The sequence below is a fragment of the Bombus flavifrons genome, chromosome 12 (assembly GCF_040668555.2).
Source record: "Bombus flavifrons isolate JBK064 chromosome 12, iyBomFlav1_principal, whole genome shotgun sequence".
Taxonomy (NCBI): Eukaryota; Metazoa; Arthropoda; class Insecta; order Hymenoptera; family Apidae; genus Bombus; species Bombus flavifrons.
In genome coordinates, this window is record NC_138453.1 from 9,293,069 (window position 1) to 9,314,735 (window position 21,667).

Genomic DNA, 21,667 nt, shown 5'->3' on the forward strand with positions numbered 1-21,667 from the left:
CGCCCTCGTAGACGTTTTTGTTCGGTTGGTGCGACTGGTTGTTCTTCAGTCAGTGTGTAGCGGATACATCGCTCGCGACGACGACGACAACGATGAAGATGACGATGACTATGAAGATAACTACGACGAGGCTCTCAAGTACGCAGAAAGCCTGTATAGGTCGCTTCAAAGACAAACCAGCAGCGAATCTCGCCACTTCGAAACATTGTGGTCCTCTCTTTCTCCGTCCCTTGGATCCTATCCCCCTTTTTACCTTCCCCTTTCTTTCTTTTTTTTCTCTCTTTCACGGTATTTTCCGACCGCCTCTCGTCTCCTATTTCTCTCGCTCTTATCCACTTTTCTCCGCTGTTCCCTGTCGCTCGATGGCCCCTCTGCACCCGTCCGTTCGTCCGTCTGTCTGTTCGTCTCTCTTCGCTTAAAGCCCTGTACACACATCGCAGCGTGTACATGCGGTGTGTGCACGGGACTCTAAAAAAGGCGGCCGGGGCCATTCGATGGCAGCTGTTCCACATTTGAAGGATGGATATTCTTCGGGCTTTGTCGCCACGACAAAAGACCCTCTTTCACAAAAGGCCGAGCCGAGCCGAGCTTTCCGCGCGAGTCTCTTTCTTTCTCTGTCTCTCTGAGAGCCTGGCACAAGCATTCAGGGGTCTAAGTTCCATATGCGCCACGGCAGAGGCACAACCAGCACCACCACCACCACCTCCTCCTCCTTCTCTCTTTCTCTCGTCTACTCTTCCCTTCCCTTTTACCTATTTCTCTCTTTCCAATGTTTCTCTCTGACCCCAGTGTTACGGCTCGACGAGCGACAGTTCCTCTCCCTCGACGCGAAAGCTTACGAGGATTCGCCTCTGGTAATTAGACGCCCGCTATTACCGTATGATCCCCCTTTTCCGTGGGAAAAAGCTGATAATCCAGTTCGAGTTCTGCGCTCGTGTCGCGTACCAGAGTTAATGATAATTCCGCTCGACGCGGCTGGTTAGATCGTTAGCGAAAGTATTTCACAACGGAACGAGGTTTCTAGGACACTCTGACCATTCTGCGCCCCTTTCCATTCGTTTATTTTACGTATCGGGATTTTAACGAAACCAGCTTCCTCCTAACCAACGACCTATATATCGATATCGTGTTCGGTTACATCGGGGTTTTTCTTTCTTTCTTTTTTTATTTTTTTTTAAACGTAATTCTCCCCCTTTTACAGTCTGTCTGCTGGAATTCCTCTCACGGGAAACGCGAGTCTTTCGTACTACCACCAGTCCCCATGACCGATAAAGGAGAATCGTGTGGTGGCTGGGAAAAAACCGTTCGGAAATGCCAAGCATCGACTTGTAACCCTTAGCCGAACTAGTTTCCTTTTGATTCGAACGGAAACTGTCACCCCGCCCGTTTCGGAACCAGTGTCCGTACACCGCTGCCAAAGAGGACTCGCTCGTAGAACGACGAACAGTCTGTTCTGTGGTGACTAATGAATTTGCTACGAGCTGCTCTTGCTCGACGACCCCGTTTGACCCTAGGCAGCTTTGAAGCTACGAGACGCGTTACGAACAACCGGCACACGAATCTACCAACGTGCCACGCAACCAGTCTCCCTCGTGCTCGTCGTGACTCACGAATGATTAAGTCCGTCAGCCGGCCCATGATTTCGCGCTGGAATTTCGTCGACAGATTTCATCCTTCGATTAAACCATCCGAGGTTAACTCTGTGTACACGAGCGTAAATTACAAAGTAATACAAAACGCTCATATATGTTTCAATACGAGCTTCGTTGTAAATTTGAATATACTACAATAAAGTATAATATACTAATCGACACTTAGCAATGTGCCGAGATCCGTTCCTTGCAAGTTGAGCAGAGTCGTCGCGCAAAAGCGTATTAAACAGAGTTCTTGGACTTCATTAGGCTAAAGTCGGGCTTAAATTAGAAATAAGCACGAGAGTTTCTCGCGTGACTGGAATCGAAGGTTTCCGATCGTGAGCACGAGTTGGCTGGATGCGTGAGCGAAATTAATAATTCCCGATCGTGCGATCCGAGCGATTGTCCAGCAGCTGTGCCGCCTGTCCCTAAATAAATTTAGTTTATTCGAACAAAAGAGGTACCGAATTTATTATCCCGCTTCGCGATCGTTCGTCGAACTCACAATTAGTTGCTCTATAACACGCATTTGCTTTTCTAATGCATTGCATCGGTTAGGCTATGCTTGCAGCCTGCTCTGACTAATAAAACATCTGTAGAACGACGTAGCTACTTTCGTAAGAATGCATGTGAATATGTTTTCAACGCCTCGTCTCGTAACTTCTGTGTAGATCTTCGGATTGATTTCATTTCACCGACGTAATCTTAATTAACAAAGTTTCAAAATCTATCATACAACACGTATACGATATGCGCGTAAAAGTTTTCGATAGCAATCGTGCAAATACTTTGGTGAATGAATTTTATTTGATCATTGCGACGTATTCGTCAGAACGTTAGTTGGTCGGAGAATGGTTCCGCTATATCCATAGCCCCACATATACGTGCAATTTCCTTCTTGCCTATACAAATCTGAAGATGATAAAATTCAAGACGTACGAGTGAAATTCACCGGGAACCACATTGGAATACCGGGTCCCCTCTATACGGTGATCGATCGTCTATTGAAAATTATGAAAAACCCCCTAATTCCAGCGAATATTCGAAGCGTATCGATTCCGAGCTGCACGTACGACTAACGACTCGGTATCGGAAGAATTTCATTTAAATCGGGCTCGATTGAATTGAAATTTTTCCATCTCGCGGCTCGCACCGTACAAACGCGGCCGCAACAATTCAAAATATGAAATATGGCATCGTGATCAATTTTTCGGTACTCGTATTCTCGGCGGACGCAAATTTTTCATCCATCCCATGCCTCGAAAGAGAAGGGAAGGGAAAGACGCGAAGAAGGGTGAGTCGAACGATGGGTGTCGAGACGATTTTTCCAAGGGATGGGAGTGATCGAATGCATCCTGAGACGTCACCGACGAAGATCGCCTCGGATGTCTCCGCGATGTCGCTCGATAAGTTTCGGACCATTTCGGCTGTGCTCGTCGTGAGTGGTGGTGTTTGCAGAGGGGGGACTCGTCCGTGATTCGATTCAGTTCTCGTACGTCCGCGCAACAGTTCAGATACCCATCGTGTAACAGGGATTCGGCCTTCCTAATTGGAGGAGTTTGTGTTGAGTTAAACGAGATAAACTGATACAAGTGCGCCTCGAGATAAGCTTCGACTCTGGCCTCTATCCCGTAATTGACCGAATTCAAAAATAAAGAGCGTTCACGCAGATAGATCGTCTGTTTTCCACATTGAATGCTGATTGCAAGAAGATAGAGGAACCGGTGGCAAGGTAACGTACATTTCATCAACCAATCTAATTGGAGCGGCGATTAATTCGCGTCTCGCCTTAATTGGCATCTTTGCTTTATCGATTGTACATGGTCTCGCGATCCCTGGTTTATTTTACTTGCACGTTAGATTATGATTAGAATGTACGAGTGCTCTGACGAGCGCGTCAGAAGGCTCAAATATAGTGGCTGACGAAAATATTTGAACGCTCACCATACAACTCATTTATGCGTTATATAAAACATTTTGAAATTTCTCTTGCACTTGAGTAACGGAAAATAATGTCACGATCAAATATATTGGTAAATAAATTGGTCCACGAAAAGATTGATTGGTGGACTCTGGATGGGTTCAAAAATATAATTCGATATTTGGAAAAGCAACGATCAGATTGTAGTTCCTTTGCGGCTAATTTTATAGAATTAATAATAATTATTGTTAGAGAATTATTATTTTATAGAATTAATAATTACGTCGTATTAAAATTCTCCTGTTGCATCGTAGAGCAACGTTCAGATCAGAAAATCAGCAAAAATATACTTAACGTCCTTCTTTCCTACGATCTTCGTACATAGATTCTTACGAGTGATATTTCAATTTCCAAACGCATCCACTGCAGCCATAGTTCCATACGTCTGCATTTGTCGAGCACAAACGAAAAAGAAAAATTCTCGCGGCACTGTTAAACTGTCTAATAAAGCGTGGCATATTTCGAAGGTGCATGCATAACGAAGCATTTTTAATGCATACATTAAAAAAGCAATCTTCGGAAAATCGGGTGGTAGCTCGATGAATTTTGAGCGAGAGTGGAACTGTTCAATGGGACGTAGAGAAAGGAAAAAGAGGATGGCGTGTGAGACGCGTATCGGGAGGACGCACACACGCCCCTGGCATGCTCCGGTTCCCATAAAGTTGCTCCCCACGTGGTGTTAAAACCTTCTCTATATCTCCGGCGTTCGTGTCCGCCCGTTCGTCCATGTGTTACGACGACGATACGAGAGAACCGCGATGACCTAACCAGACTGTCAATTAAAACGCCACCGTATACCACTTAAACTGTTCTAAATTTCAACCATTAACCCCCCACATGTCTCCGGCTGTTGTTCACGACCTATAACCCGCGATACTAAGAAGGGAAGGTACGAACTGCGTAATGCTAACGAAAGAAACGCGTCTTCCTTAATCGACGCGCGCCATCCTCGAATCGTTGCCACGACATAGGCGCCGAAGGGAAAAAAACAGGCTATTCCTGTGATTAAAATCAATTAGCGGTTCGACGGTACAATTATTAATCTCGTTAACGTTGCAACGCGCCGTTAATCGAACCACGTGTCTCATTTCGTATTGCTTAACGCCTATTTTCATCAGCGTATCTTCCGTATTGCGCTGTCGCTCGTATACCGAAACGTTTGCCAAAATCTCGACACGGTGATAGACTGTCGAAAGAATTAAGAGCACGGAGACAATTAAATTTGAGTAGTGTCACACACGGAATTTAGGATAATGACAACTTGATCTCTCAGTCGCGACTTGAGAAACAGAGGACCGCGTCGTCCGTGTCTGTTCGTTGTCAAGGAAGCTTATACGAAAGAAAAAAGGGTCTCCGCTCTCGAGTGGCATCCGATGAATAGGCCACCCGTTGGCCGCGCAGAGTCATCCGGCTTACGTTCTTCTTTCGTGACGAATCGCGGACCAAAGGAGTGCAGGAGACGCATACGTTGCAGAAGTGCGACGCCTCTGTTTCTCTCTCGGAGAATCCAACCCCTACAGCCACTCGCGCAAACTCGCCTGCCTCTACCTCGGTGTGCGTCGGGCACACGCAAACTCGCAGTATGTAGCGAACTAGAAACGAAAAAGAAGTCGCATTACTCTCGTGCACGTTATAGGGACGTACTCATTAGTAAATGAGCCCTGGGCAATCGAGTGTCGGGGTCCCAGGTGTTATCTCTCCTGGCGAACGAACGATGCGAACGAACCCCAGAACCACCTTCGCGTCCCACCGTGTATATAAATAGCGCTGCGCTAGGGTAACGGAGAGGGAAAAGCCGGTTCGTTCTCCGTGGCATAATGCCTTTTGTTAATTATTACAGCAGCCACACTTAGGGGCTTAAAATTCGCCATAAATAATCACTGAGACAATACCACCCCCCCCTCCCCTCCCCGGACACACCAATACCGAGTCGAAGAGCCGGCTCTCTTGCTCTCTTTCGCCGTATCGCAGTACCAACACGCGCAAACCTCATCGTCGCCGTCGTCGTCGTCGACCCTTTCTCCGCTCATTTTCCATCGTCCACCCCCCACCCACTGCCTCTCGCCAGTGCTCATTGCACCCTTACGCCCCCGTTTTTCGACTCCCTTTCACAGCCTTTCCTTTCTCTCGTTTCGCTCGCTCCGTTTCCTGTTCGTCGTTTCCTGTCGATATCCTCCGGCAAAATCCGGCAAAAAAAGAAAGGTACGCGCGCGATATTCGGAACGCGGCGGGCGGTAAGGGTGGCCGATGGGGGCGGAGAAGGGAAGCGCGAAAAACGACGCCGCGAGAGACTACGGCAATTTAGCCGGCGATGTAGCTAAAGCTTGGAATTAATCGGTGGATCGAGTGCTGCGTCCCTTGCAGCGCGTCGTTACGATTTTCTTTTAAAACCAAACTCGTGAAACGCTAATGATATCGCCCTCTCCCCTTTTTCCGCTGAGTACGCGCTCCTTCCGTTTCTTTCACCTGCTGAAATTATTTGTACATATTTGGAGAGCGTGATGATACCTTTGCAGTAGGCAGATTATGGAATAGTTGGAGTATACAGCGGATTACGAAAATATCCGAACACTTGGCAGAAACCGTTCGCGAATGTATAAGACGAGACGCCTTGAAACGTTCCGTGTTATGTGTCCGTTGCGTACGTTCCCAGTAAATGTCTTGCAACCTCTGCATAGACTTCCAGAATCGTTCGAAACTTTGCCAATTTAATGGGGACGCTCGTGTCTCGTTGGTGTTGGTAAAATTTAAAAACGTTTTATGCGATACATATCACATGCGCATACATAAAAGTTTCCTTTACAGTCGTTACAGAGTTGGCGAAATTAGAGAAGAGTTTCAGATTAGAAACGCAGTTCCGACCGGCTAACGTAATATTTTTAATCGTTTCATTAGACCGTCGTGCGAGGAGAGATCCGCGAAAGATTGTAATTTTTCGAATGTACTGCGCTTTAAGGAAACCCAAAGCATTTTCCATCAACGTAATTTTCTTCGCAATGTAACTCCGCTTCCTCGTTCCTTCGCTGCTCTGCTTTTAAATTATCCGCCTCTTTAAGCACGCCTCCGCCGGCATTGCAAACGTAAGACGAGGATATAATTGGAGAGCAACAACCCATTAACATTTTGCAATGACGAACGATATCGCGAATACGAATGGCATATGAAATCAAATGGCAGAACAAATGGAGAGATCGGCGAAGGAATTCTCTTTGATCGATTTCTGATTCTATAGAGAAAAAGCTTGATGTTTCAAGTACGATAAACCCTTGGTCAATTAGCAACGAGAAAAGGGGATGTTGTACGTCGTAAGGGATGAAACTTTATCATCCTCTGGCTACCGGCTTTCCATTAGCAAGCGTTCGTCGACGATTTTTCAGCGTCAGATTTTTCAATGAGCCAACAGATCGGTACTACCCGGTAGGGAACGTGCTTGCAAGAAGATAGATACTTACTTAGAACTCTTTACATCAGGAACGCTTTTTATCCGGCGCGGTTTAGGTTAGGTTTAGATCGTAAAAAACTGTCGGTCGATCGGCCACGATTCGCGGACCAAAGAAAGGAGGAAACGATAGCGAACCTGGTTGACGTTAAATTTATGACCATCGCTAAGCACAGAAACTCTCCCCTATCTTTTTTATCGATTCCCAAATCCTGCCAAGTGATTTTCACGGAAAGACCGCCCGGGGAAAGTGGATGTGAAACGCGCGTGGAATTAATTGAAACGAAAAGCGTCGAATTAGCCGCACACCGCCAGGTGATCCGTTACAAAACCTTGAAGAAAAATCGGATTTTTTTTTTAAATAGCCAATGGCTTTTTCGACGATTCCGCCGGTTGCTTCCCCGATGACGCTCGCTCATTAGACACAGTCGATAATTGGAACGAACGGAAAAATTTGCTCGAATATAGTAGACAGCCGATGTGTCGTGTACGAGGAATCGAATTTTCCTGCGATCGGAATTTTTGTCAGTTGACTGACCATTATATAGATCCTTCATGAATTTCAAATTAAAATCGGTGAAGTTCGAAGGGAGACGTGACGGTATCATCGTGATTTCCCAAAAGTCGATTCGATCGGTATTCTGTTGAATTTGAATTTTTTTTCCAAAGTAAAATAATCCCCTTTCGTGACGATAAAAGGCGCGCTAACGAACCGAAATTATTTTTCTACCTTTAATATGTAACCTATGCGTCTTTTTTTCTTTTCATGAATCAGTTTCATATTGAAGCTATCTCTTCGTTGTTACACATACGATGAGTCATTAATTTAGTCATCCAAAATTATAAAATGTACCTCTGCCCTTATCTTAGTTTCTACTCTCACAATAGGATCGATGTATTTCAACATATTCCGTACTATTGTCATCATACTATATCGAGATTATGCGCCATAATGATCCTTATTAAGGCGATATTAGTACACGTATCTGGTGAGTTGCACGCGTTGTGATTAGCGCACAGACCTGTTTGTCCCTGGCTGTCAACTCGGCTCTCTTTCTCTCTCTCTCTCTCTCTCTCTGTCTTTCTCCCTCTCTCTTTAGAAGTTTCGCGACAAAATGCCTTTTGTCGATCGCTGTAGTGGCAAACATGCGTTTAACTTGGCGAGCTTCGTTGCATCGAAACCGACAGAGTGAGAGGGAAGTGGCTGAGGCGCGGCAGACGATGGAAGGGGACTGGATGGACGACAAGGGTCAGCTGATAGCGGACAATTATCTCTCAGTTTAACCCGAGCGATCCGTGCCTCTAGCCGCGATGTTGTAAAACATTATTGTACGCAGTCGGTCGATCGTCCTGGGAAATCAGCTTTCGTGAAATATTCGAGGAAACGGTTGTTTGCGGTTAATCGAACTTTCCTTTGCATGTCAGTGACGATAAAAAATACCGTATGCTTGGTGCTTTTAATATGACCGTGGTTTAAAAATGTTCAAAATTGATATATCACGTTGGACGTTTTTATCGAAGTTTCAAATCTAATTTGGATGTCTTACACGATGGATGACACGGTAAGAGGATATCAGAGAGCGATGGAATAAATTGTTCGGTGTATTTTAGTCGCCGGCAAACACGATATATTTCCGTCCTTTTATCGGTGCAACTGCCTTTTGCGGTATTATGTCATCGGTTGTATTAGATTCCGCGACGTGGCACGGCGCGCCATTACCTATCCCCTTGTGTTTTCCGTTACGAATTGCAAGCTGTCAATGATAAGGACCCGTACTTTTCGTAGAAGGGAAGGTATCGTGTAACGAATCGAAATTGGTTCTACTGTATGGTATGCCTCTTGTTGCACTTCCAAGAATTCGTATGTCGTTCATACATCTTATTATTTCAAGTTTTCTACCGTCGCGCAAGACAAGAGTATCTTTTGATCCGATGAGAAGAAGCGATACACTAAAGAACAGTTTAGTCGGATAATATACTGTAGAAAGTGCATTAACTTACCCTTGAAAATTACCATTTTAGACTAATCGTTTTCTAAAGTTGAGCTAACGTTAAAAAATATCATTTGATTAAAATAACAAATAGACAATTCTATCCGATACTTTGTAAATCAATTTATATCAACGAATTAACAAGATGGTGTTTCTCAACGTTCAACGATTAAACAATGTAAGAACTTTATCATCTACAATTCTGTTCCTTCTCGCTTCTTGCGTTATGTAATTTCGCCTTTGCTCTATCCTTATATTATAGATATATCTTCGATTTGATAGCATATCGAACGCCGGCTTCGATTCGATCGCGATTGGAATATCGACATATTTATTTTAACATTATACACGTCGCGTTTCATTTCTTTGGCTTGTGCGCTCGCTCAATCGCAAATTTTCTGAAAGCGATTTCGAATAGTTTGAAGATTAAATTTTATTTTACTTAGAAAACCTCGCCTTAGTTTGTATTTCATATTTTACGTATTAAAGATATCGTACTGCGATATAAAATACGAGTTGAATTAAAGGAAAATGCAACGCAAACGTACTCGGTTATCGAGCCACCCTTAATTAATTGAACTTCACCTTCGTCGGGTAAGAGGCAGTTGAGAAAATAGCAGGTTAGGATGTTGCTCGTGGGCCACGCTATTCCACTACTTTCCTCCGGAATCGAGATTTCTCGTTAGAGGTTAATTCGCACAATTGAAGCGGTTGCCATCTTAAAACGACTGCCTCTTTCCTCTTCGCCATAGTGTCATTCCCCTCGCCAGCCTGGCAACGGTTTCCCATTTCGGATACAGGTTTACCCTCTGACGCGACCAGACGGGAAAACAACCGGAAACGGAAGGGATGCAGAGACACAGAGAGGAAAAGCCACAGAGAGACAAAGCAACGGTAACGATAGAAAAATGCAACAGGAGCGGTTAAAACGCAACAGTAAACAAAGAAAACACAATGTACATCAACTTGAAAAATTCACTTTTATTTCGTAGTTTAAACGTAAGAAGAGACAACGCTTGTTCTTAACATGTTACCATCGTTCACGACTATTAAGACGCTTACAGGAATCGAAAAAGTCGTTAGGAATTTATTAGAAACTTTGCAATTATCATTTGCTTAAAACTTCTTAATTATTCTTTACATTCATCTTCTTATTCTTTTTTACATTGAAACTTCTTAAATTAAAAGATCGTGGATATTGGAATTCTCGGATTATTTTCTTGTAACTATTACAAATAAATAACTTTTGGAATTATATTTCCTACGTATTCCGAACTTAACATAATTCTGACCGATTACATAGTCGTTCCTTTGATAGTGCGAGCCAGTTACACATGAAAAATTAACAGATGTTCCAATATTCACGAACGAGGATAGCTTGGAAATCGGCGTAAAACGTAGCGCGATATAAAATGAATTCTCAGTTGAATTGGCGAATCAAAGCTCCGGGAGGCAAGCTTCCACGTAGCTGTTGCAGGCAAAACGGTTCAGCCTACACCTTGGCGAAGCGCAGGTTCGCGACGACGCACGGGAGAAGGGTTTATGCTTCCTCAAATTAGTTTGTACACGGGAAATTTATCATAACCCCACCCTGGCCTCGCTCCAGTAACGTAAATACTATCGTAAACGTGCAGCCGTCGTTTGCGACCCGGCGAGAAGCTGTTTCTCTCGGGAAGAAGGGAGTGAAGAAAGGGAGCGAGCTCGGGTCGATGTGCACCCATTCGGTTGGATTTCCATCCGAGCGACGAGAATCCGTCGCGTTGAATACTCGTCACGAAACTAATGGCCCATTTCCGGCGTTGCGCGCCTTCGACTGTTTCTCAGCTTGCTTTTCTTTTGCCTCCAGCTTCCTCCCCTTCTGTTCAACTGCTTTTTCTTGCATTCTCTTGTCCGATCAAGGCAGAAGAAGCAACTGCCGGGGGCAAAAGGCGACGAACACCAGCGTCTCTGAAGGATAATTAAGCGAATTGTCTTTCGCGATTCTTGAAAGAACGGTGTCGATCTTCTTCTGTCTTAGCGATAATTGGCCAGGAGTAGACGTTGACCTTCGCGTGACGACCTCTTCATCGCTTCCGAAGCAGCAAGGATTTGTCTTTATCGATGGTATCATTACGTGGCTTGCGGTTTACTACGCTGGTGCTTGCTTGGCTCCCCTTGCTTGGTTAGAATATAGTCGTAGCATGCGCGATATTAGGTCGTAAAATTGTCATTTTGCGGGATTTGATCGACGTATTTTCACTTGTCCCTGAGAACGTCCAGGCTCTTCTCTATACACAGTGTTTCGTCTGCTACTACGGCTTCTGTTTTAATATCTCTGCACCGTATTGCAATAGCTTCTCTTTCAACGCCATTACGATTATTTTTTAGGATAATTTGAATATCGACGGAAGTAGTTGAAAGTAGAAAGAAACCAGAAACGTGCCCAAAAACGTTGACCAAAAACGAATGGTTTTAAAGAATGTGACTGTTAGTGTTTACAGACTGACCATTAAGTGAGACGTCGCCTGTGACAGATACTCGACTAGAGGGTAAAATCGCTGGGTCTGTTAAAAATCGAAGACACGGGAATTGGATTAGAAGGACTGGTGAAAAAGGTCGCGCGGTCGTTTATTCTCTCCTGAACCCTGTCGAGTGAAGCTTAGCCTGAAATAACATCTGGTTGTTGTCAAGTGCTCTTCCTGCTCCAGTCGATTCATCTTCGATAAGTTACAAGGTTAGTGACACGTGCGATATGCGCTCAGCGTTATATAAACCAAAGTAACAAGTGATTAATAAATCAACTAAATGTGAAAATCTACAGATCCAAAAATTTCGACCAACCAATTAACCGTGAATTAACTAGAACTCGAAAGAACTCCATTAGAACTGCACAAAGGCCACGTTAAACTCGATCAACGAAAAAAGCAAAATATTGCCTTTAGATCTTAGATCGTCGATTTTTCTAACAGCCAGCTACCGTCGTCTTTTAATTTAATTAACGCGTAATCGATAGACCCTTTCAGGGTTAGGCTACAACGATTCTTTCGGGAACTTTAGGTTCGCGAGACTTTTTCAAAGGAAAGGCAGACGAGATAGAGATTCGAAAAATAGTGAACGACGAAGGTAGAACTGGGCGAGACCGGCTAACAGGGGATGAATCGGGGGAACGGGGTGTAGATGGAATAGTTCAATGGCCGGAAAGCACAAAACCGATGCTGGAAATAATGCCTCTCGTGGCGCGCGCGGAAAAATCGCAACATGGCTGTCGCGTCACATGCACTTTTCACTTTTTTTCGCGATTCCTCCGCGATTGATTGACAGATCATGCCGTTCCCGGCTGCGTATCTCTCCCCTATCAGGTAATATCCCAAGCCTGGAGGTACGCCGCGTCGCTCACGACTCGAGGAAAATTCGACCAGCTGTCCAGCCTACTGACAGATCATATTTACGAATGCTCGGGTAAACTTTTGTACCCGCGTTTCGGCCATTAACCATGATTTAGATGCCAGCGAACGAACATTTACACGCGTAACGACGTTGCTCGTTCTAATCTTAACCCTCCATGGGCAAATACATTTTCAAACCCTTCATAAGCAGGCTGGGTCTTGTACATCCACGTCCAATTATTTTACCGCTCTGCACGTTGAAAAAAGGTCTAAACTATTTTGAAATATTTGTTAGAGTTTCTACAACGTTACGCAACCGGGTTTTAAATGAAATGTCCAAAAGATTTCTCGGGAAAAATTCGCACGCAACATTCTATGGAAAAATCGCAGTAGCTCGTGACTAAAATTTCACTCGAGGTTGACTACGGACGTTATTACGATCGGTGACTCTGAATCGTAGATGTGTTAGTTACCACCATACAATACAGTTATTTAATATTCCGCAACTATGAAAGTATTGGATTTTTCTACGAACATGATAATGGAACACGTGGAATATTCTATGTACGGAAGGTAATGTTTTAATCGCGTTCGTGAAAAATAAGTTAGTTCGTTAATCGAATATTCGGGAAAGAGAGAAATTTTCGCTATACAGAAATCCGCATAAATTCGAAAGCTCTTCTCCTTTATGCACCGAGTCTATCGATGGTTCGTACACGCCTGAATGCCTGTATGCCGCAGTCATCTCGATCATTTTCCCTCGACGCGTCAGCAGTAAACCGCTGAAGCACCTTTTCATCGAGAATTTCGCGCGATCGAGCAACACAACGGGCAAAAGAACACGAGCAGAACGAAAACGCTTTATCGCCGAAGATAAAGCGAAGGAGAGGGTTAGAACATCGGCAGAGGTAGCGTACGGTTGGAGACGAAGGAAAAGGGACCGATCTGGACGATCCAATAAAAAGTAATGGTTCGAAAAGTCAGGGGTCTTTGGCGAAAAGTCGCCCCGACACCTTTTAAGCCTGCAGACGAACGTTCTTCCATCCACCTCTTTCGTCGTCCTTTTAGCTTAAACTCGATGCGACGGTGCGATCATCCTCGCGAGACACGAAATTAAGCTGCAGTTAAGTGCAGGCCTGATGAAAAATTAACGGTGACTGCAGGCGCGGATTTCCTTCGTTTCGCCTTTATGGAAATTTCGGGACGAAATTGTTTTCCCTCCCGCCATCTTCCCCCACCCTTCTTCGTCCACCCCTTCCGTGAGCGACGTCTGCCACCATCCTCTCCTCTTTCACTGTTCGCAACGAAATTGTTTTCGAAATTTATTAGAGCAGGTCTGTACCTACACTCGTCGCGCTCATGACGATTTGTGATTTCAATTATTTCCCGGATCCTCCGCGCTGTCATAGAAATTGGCATAATTCTAAAAGCACGACCGCCTACAGACGAAAATTTATCGCGGCGTGGCCAATTGTTTTTCGAACGTAAATGGCCCTTGTTCACCGAGGAAAAGAGAGAATTACGAGCATGGTAATTGTTAGGCGGACATCAATTACCAACGAGAGGCTATACATGGTAATTTTCCGGAGCAAGGTTTTCCCACGGCTCTTTCATGCTCGACAGATATCGAATGTTTCCAAATGTACGATAGCCGACGATAGGACGATAAAATTGCGGTGTTGCTATCGACACTCGCCTTATCATAAATCACCGATAGCTACCTCGCTTCGATTATGTAACGTCTCGTCATCCTGCTCACGATACCTAGTCTCCTTCTTTTTTTCCTCTGATCTCGTCCGTCTTTCGGTTTTAACGTCGAATCTAGATACGAGGTACTCGCGACAAGATGGAATTAAAGCTCGCCGATCGGTAAATTCCTGAGGGTTCGATGATTATTTTTTCCGGCAGATTGGCTTCGGAACTCGGACTCCGGTTTTCCCGATAATCATCTTTCCCGTTGACTAAAATTTCCTCGCGTAACTTTGATCTTTCGATCGAGGCATGAAAAATCAAAGGCAGGCGAGCTTCGTGTCCCGGTAGTTATCAAATGCATTTCATTTTCAGGCGAATTTCATTTTCTCTCGTACGCATCGTGACCCATGCGTGCCACAGCATCGTGTCCCGGAAGAATTTTTCTTTACTTCGTTCGTCTCGCCAGTTTCTTTTCCCATCTACGTACGTACGTACGTTTCTTCTCTCTACGACCAGTTCGTTCTTCCCTTCTGTTTCTTGATTTCTCTTCATCTTGTTGTTCTCCCTTTCTCTTCTTCTCTTCACATTTATCAGCCGAAAGCTCGAGCCACGGAGGCCGCCCATTATCACTGGAGAGATAATTAAAAAGGCAGGCGCGGGAGAGATATTAAAGCGTTGAAGAGAGGGTAGGCTCTTATCAGCGGGCCGTTATCGTTTGACGGCCATGTTGGGGTCGACTTCTTATCCTCTTTGCATCTTTGTTTCTTTACTCCATCCTCGTGTTTCCTCTTTCCTTCTACATGTCTCTCTCCTTCTCTGTCTTATCCCTTTCTGTATACATAATCGCTTTTACGTGACAGATTGTAACTATCTGGCCACTTCTTTTTTCCCTGCGCGTCTTCGATAATCGAAGGGTCTAGATTATCGGCAGATATCTCGCTCCGCTATTCGTACTCACGATTGTCGAAGATTAGTGAACGAGCCAACACGATCGTCAATCTTATTAACGATCGATAGCGTCTCCGATGACGTGGAATTTCGTATTTTGGGGCTATTGGTCCAACATACAGAGCTGGAAGGAAGGCTAAACGAAACGTAAGTCCGTTTGATCGAAATGGATTAAGCGTACTTTAGTTTCATAGAAATGTTTAGATACACCGATAATTATTTACCGAATTGATTATATGTGCCAATTGTGTCGTCTGAATGAGCGAGTACACTGGATAGTCTTGTACAAGTGGTAACAACTTTGACAATCCCAGAAACGAAATCATCAAATTTCAAGTTATCATATTAATTGGACAAGTTGGAAATTATTTAACTATCCCATTGGACGTAAAATTGAGAAATTGTGAGAAATAAATTTATTCGCTAGGATATTATTATTATTAAATATTCGTGCAGAAGGGAGGTTTTAGCTGCACGTAGTACTTGGTAGCCAGCGAGTTACCATTTCTTCCAGCAGTTTTCTCTTTACAATATAACGTGTTACGCGCTTTCCTCGATCCTCGTTGGTCCACAAGACTGGAAGGAGAGCCACGAATACGTAAGCTTGCACGAGGTTGCCTCGTAACGTCCGTGAAGCGGTTGGCTGGTAGCAAAACGTACTACGAGGGTCTCGATGGTGTAAAAGGTAGAAAAATGGTGGAGATCTTGGCGGGAGGGTGAGAAGGCCCCGGTGACGTCATGCCAGCCGCTCGACATCTTATTTCCTACGTGTCTGATACCACGCGAGTAATCTACAAAAGGAACAGGCCGAACAGCAGCTGCTTTTCCTCTGCCTTTTTGTTTCTTTTGCTTTTATTCCAGCCTACAGAGCTGTCGTGAATGCACGCCAGATCCACCAGGCTGTCCTGCCTCTAATGTAGATCTTTCGTGATACAGTTATCGAGAGACGAGACAGGAAAATTGTGCAGGATCGTCAACACCAGGGAGAAATTCGTTTTCATCGTTATCGAACTTGCAAACCTATATTCCATTCAATAAGAGACCAATTCTATCTCTAGCCTTTCGTTTTTGTATACAATGACGACTCTCACCGAACGATTATTCTCATAACGATTACTCAGCGCGTCATGTTAGTCATTTATCTAGGAATTAGGCCATGTGCCAAATTCCTTCGTGACAAATGTACAGGTTGTCCGAAAAGTTTCTTTCGTTTCATGAGGAAATACTAGACGCACAACGTTTTATATTATTTTGTCGAATTACGTTGCCGTGTTGAGATAACGACGTTTCACAGACTTGGTTTCTTCATGTTTCTACGAGGGTGCACTGTTGTGATAAACACGTTTGCGAAAGAAACGTTTACACGTACCTATTGTCACAGAATCTTACATTCCGTAAAAATATCTTCCTCCTCTTTGGTGAAAATAGTTTTTGGCCAATTATCCGAGGATCTAGATAGAGGATTAACACAGAAATAAGACATATATATGGAAGAGGAGGACAAATTAAAACGAAAAGAAGTCATATGTACTAAGTGGAGAGAAAACTTCATCTGCATAACTTTCCACTTTTTAATTTTCCTTCGTTTAAAAAAGAATCACGGTAACATGTAGCATGAAAAACTGTTAGACGATATTGTACAGGCTTGGAAGAGTATCGGAGAATTTCTGAGGATTTTTTGAAACATAAAAGTCTAAAACAAACTGCACGAACATAAACGAGCCGGTACGCAGGCGACGTCAGTAAAAAAGAGGTAGCAGACGGCGGGTCGATATACTAACAAGCCATTTTAAAAGCCATTTAGACATACAGCGCGTCGAACTATGGAGAAGAGCGGCGCAGATAGACGTTATAGATCAAATTTATAATCTGGCAAACAGAAGCTTAGAAAATCCGTGTGGCAATTTGATGCTGGCAACCGCGTGTCATACGACATAATACGCAGGATGAAACGGATGCGTTAATATTCTTGAGAGAATTGTGGCGTCTACTCGCGTGGGTAGTGACCTACTTCGTGCAGGTGACAAAAGAAAATATAATGCGACGTATATGTCGTGAATCACGCTGCATCATCCACGTCCAAAAACGGAATTTTACGTGATCCAATCGAGGTGATAAAAAATATCACGATTGAAATTTCATCGTCTATTTGTCGAGCTTAGATTACCGAAGCTGACAAGGCGACAAATAAAATTGTCAAGGTCCACGAGTATCGCGCGGCTGTCTAATCTACGTTCGGCACGTTAAGCCTTTCACACCGGGACAGTGTCGTTCATTTACGAACGAATGAAAAGATTGGGCACAATTGTCTCGTCCTGTATCGGGCCACATGCGATTCCTCCGACCCTACGCGCTTTTAAGGCCAGCCAGCCCTCGGCGGAAGTTAGAAAATCCTTGAGGAACGCGCTACATTCGTCCGTGTACCAGATTGATAGAGTACGTGGATTTGAAACGACGAAGAGACAGGTTGGATAACAGCGCGCACGCCGGATATTGTTCGAGTCGAATTAAAAGCATCCAGCCGCGTTGCTGTTCGTTGCGGTCGTCTGCGTGGGCGTGTTTACGCGCTTATTAGTGGTTTCGTTGCTATTAAACCGGCACCCGGAAACAATGGCTCGTCTTGATTGTTTCGAACGTCAATGGGGATGCATCGCGTTTACGCGTAACTTTGTTGCTCATTTGCCGCATTGTGTAAAGTCCATGGTCGAAATTTCCAGCGTCGAGTCTTTATACAAATCGAATTCGTATCTTGCTTTTTCCACGTTTTCCACTCGTATTCAGCTCGGTTATGGGTATCGAGTCCGGCGGAATTAATTTTTATTGTTAATAACTTTATCGATGACAATTGTACCGCGAGTGTTTATGCGTTTATGGGAAATTTAAACATTTCGACGATATATAAATACTTATTCGTTTGAGTCCAATTAGAAGCGTGTAACATATTTAGGTGGGTTGTGCGAGTTGCGTTGCTAATTTACATATTAGATACGTTTCTTAACGAGGCAAAATTTTCAGTCTACTCGTCTTGGTGGCTAAAATCTTCGCCGGAAGATAGGTTTGTCAGATTTCCTTAATTTTACAATTAAACTCCCTTCGCCCTCTATTAAAACTCGCACCACCCTCGTCGTATCCGCGGGGCCATTACTTTTTCCACGCTGTTCTACCCTGCAGGGCAACGTAATATTAATGCCGTAAAGTTAGCCCACTTCTGTCAGAAAGCTCATTCCGCCGTTATTTCCTCGTGTCATTAATACCGGCCGCATCTTGTAAGCAGGGTTAATTAAAACATTCACGCGAAATTAACAATCTATCCCCGGGGTGGCGATGCTGGACATTTCCCACAGGCTTCCTGAAATTATCCGATTAACGTATTCTTCGTACCTACGCCTCCTTTCGCTCGCAAATTCGCTCGTTATTAATTGCCACGATTATCCTCGGTTAATTCGTCTTTCGAAAAAGTATCTTCTTATCATAGCCGAGTGCTATATAGTTCGAACGTTCGAAATTCATTCTCGTCAAGGTGTTGCATTCCACACACACGAGTATCCAGTTTCATCGTTGATCAATTCAACATAGTTCGACATGTTCGGTGTTTCGATATTACGGCGAACAGTATTTTTAAACGCTAGAGGTAAAGTATGGAATGTGTTTACAAGAACGACTATTATTAGTGCGTTGGCAGTTGCGATAGATAAGAATGAGATAATTTGGATACGTTCCACGGAATGACCGGGCAGATTCACTTTGTAATTTCGACCAGCATTATATCGGCGATATATTTTTTCAAGATCGCGTAGCGCGATATCGATGATTCTCGCTCGTGTTACAGCAGGCGTAGTCACCAATAAAGGAGACTATACCTAGCGTCGACGCGTTTGCGGCCAAGAACGACGTTATCGATCAAAGGGCTGACTGCAGCCAACATCACGAAGCAAAGGAACGTGCTGTGATCCAAAACACGGGATCCATGGAACGCGGCAAATGTCACGACGAGTCTGCACGAGCAAATAACATAAAGAGTGTGTTTTGCGGGGGAGAGACAGAAAGAGAGAGACAGAGAGAGAGGACTAGAGGATCGTAGTAGTGGCACGTGGGCGACGTTAGCCCACTTTTATCAAAGTTCTTGTTTCTCTCTCTCTCTCTTTGCCTGTGGTGACGGCGGCGGCGCCGTTACTTTTCCGCCCTTTCCAACAAAAGAGGAACGAGCTTGCTTGAACATCGCCGTTTACGAGCACGGCACATCGCTCTGTACACGAATACATATTGCCTGCTGGCGGTAGCAGTGCAATTAACATCACTCGGGCTTCAAACCCTCTGCCCGATGACTGACGAAGGACGAAACGAGCGAGAACTCGCAGAAGAGAGAAAGAAAAGAGAGAGGCAGAGAAAGACCGTCAGAGAGGAGAGTAATAGTTTTCCCAGTCTCTCTCGTCACACGTTTACGCACCTCTCTCTGTAGCCGTCTCTCCTCGTCTCTCCTCGCAGCCTCCCCTTAACCAACCCCTTCCCTTCACGGTCGCCATAGCAACCGCTCTCTCTATTCTGTCCTCTCTCGCGTTCTCCCTTTCTGTCCAAGTCGCTCTCTTTATTTTCTCTCTCGTTCTCTGGCCGGCTTCGCCCTTGCCACTCCAACCGTCCCAAAAACATTGACCTTAGCATCGAGATTGCCTCGTGCTCTCTCGCGTACGCATCCCGTATTCATCGGGTCCCGCAGTGAATCGAAAGCGGAAGCGAACCGTCCGATCGAAAGCGTTCCACCCTCTCGGCCGACTATCTCTCTGTCTCGCTTGCCACGGCTGTCTCTATGCCGTCTGGGTCATACGACGGAGGCTACCGGACGCGCTCCAATCGAGAACCACTGGGCTAACGACACGTGCACGCTCCTCCCGGCAACGGGTACCGCTCGATCGCTCGATGGCCAACCTAAGTATCGATTTTCCGCGTTCGCGGTCCATTTTCAGCTCCGCACCGATGAAATTTTATCGAATTTCGCCAGGTAAACGAACGCATTTTGGTAGAACCGCGTACGTATGGCATGATCTGACGCGTAAGAAAATTTGTCAGACGCAGCTGCAGCGTCGAACGCTTTTCTCCGCTTCAGTCGTAACTTGGACACGAGCCACTCGGAGGACACATCGATCGACCTGAAAATCGGAAAGCGGAGAAAAACGATAACGTTACAATGTTGCCTTAGAAATTCCTGTTATCCGTCTCGTTTCTTTGTTATAGATGAATTCCTGAAAATAAGTTTTGTCTTTCTTTGTTGTTGTTGAGAATTGAACGCTATTGCTCTATGTATACTTCAACAGAGTGGAGTTGACCAGTTTGACCCTCGAATGGCTCGCTCTTCGCTGTAATTGCTTAATCGTAACAAATACGTAACGGACGCAGAAACGAATGTACCAGTAACGTACTAAGAAATAGCGTGTATACGGAGAATGATGCAAGTATTTGAGTCTTGGAATCAGGTATACTCGACGAGAAACGAAAAGGTGAGAAAGAATTTTCACCCCAATTGCGGATCTCTATTATATCGTGACAGATTGCTATCGGATAGAAGACGGAAAAGCGATTGTTACAAGCCTTCGATGGAAAATAAGCATCGATGTTTAGAAATAGTGCAGCGTCAGCTTAAAGATGTAGCTCATAAGCGATGGGTAATTTATCACCTCTGGAAAGAATAAGAAAGGAAACGTTCAGTTGTGTCGGATCCAAAGCGTCTATACTCGTTCTCAGTTACACGAGTACGTAACGTTCGACGACCCCTGCCGTCGTTCCAACTCCCTTCGATCAGATTAAACTCTTTACGGCTCGTGGAAACGCTGGCAATTTATCGATTAACGAACACCTTTAGCGAAACATCCCCCTTCTTCCTTCTTGCGGGAAAATTACGTTCACCCAGTAAAAGAATCCTCTGGAAACAGTCGAGATCCGTAGCTCCAACTTTCGTCCCTGTGTGGTCGTCTTTCGAGTAATTGGAGTATTCGAGTTCACGAAAATATTTAAACATCGTTGTACGATACATTTGTAAATTTCATTAGCGTTAAAATAAGACCTGGCATGATTATCTCGGCATCTGTTTTACTTCGTACGAATTTCATTTCATTAATATGTAGGCGATCTATATATATATATTTGACATCTTCGTTATTACTATGCATTTCTTTATCACAGCAAGATAGTTTATATTTAAGAGAATGACGTTTGCAATTGCAATTTTCCTCGACTGTTCCATTTATGAAATTGATCAGACTTCTGAACGTTTCAGGCGCCTAACATGGCTGTTCTCGTGGCATTCCAATCTCTTACCAAATGTATGTTCGCGATAAATGTCATAAATTCTATTACATCGTTATCGTTGTTATCGTATCTTGTAGGTTTTCGTCAGTAGTTTACCAATTTGACCAACGTACTTCGAAACTGTTTTATACAGCACGCGCGATAAACGTAAAACTTTCGTGCGAAGTGTCCAAATAGTTCGGCGAGTCACAGCGTATCGAACGTTCGAAAATATCGAAGGTCAAGACGAAACTTTTTTCAACTGGAAAGTTCCCCAAGTGCAAGGTAATTGGCCAAGTTCCTGCGGTCTTTACGTAAAAAAGAAGAGAGGGAGATAC

At 44.4% G+C, this 21,667-nt stretch overlaps 1 protein-coding gene across 4 annotated transcripts in view; it reads left to right on the forward strand.

Moving 5' to 3' along the window:
* LOC138185624 (uncharacterized) overlaps nt 1-21,667 on the forward strand; it is a 132,984-nt gene that overhangs the window by 91,901 nt on the left and 19,416 nt on the right. For 2 of the 4 annotated variants that reach the window (XR_011174683.1, XM_069124698.1), the window contains one exon: nt 1,202-1,802. The exons of the other annotated variants lie outside the window; for them this stretch is intronic. Coding sequence is in view for 1 of the 2 variants with exons in the window: in XM_069124698.1 (XP_068980799.1) it covers nt 1,202-1,339 (138 nt within the window). In the remaining variant the exon portion in view is untranslated. Of the gene's footprint in view, nt 1-1,201; nt 1,803-21,667 lie in introns of those variants that run through there. 4 annotated transcript variants of the gene reach the window in all.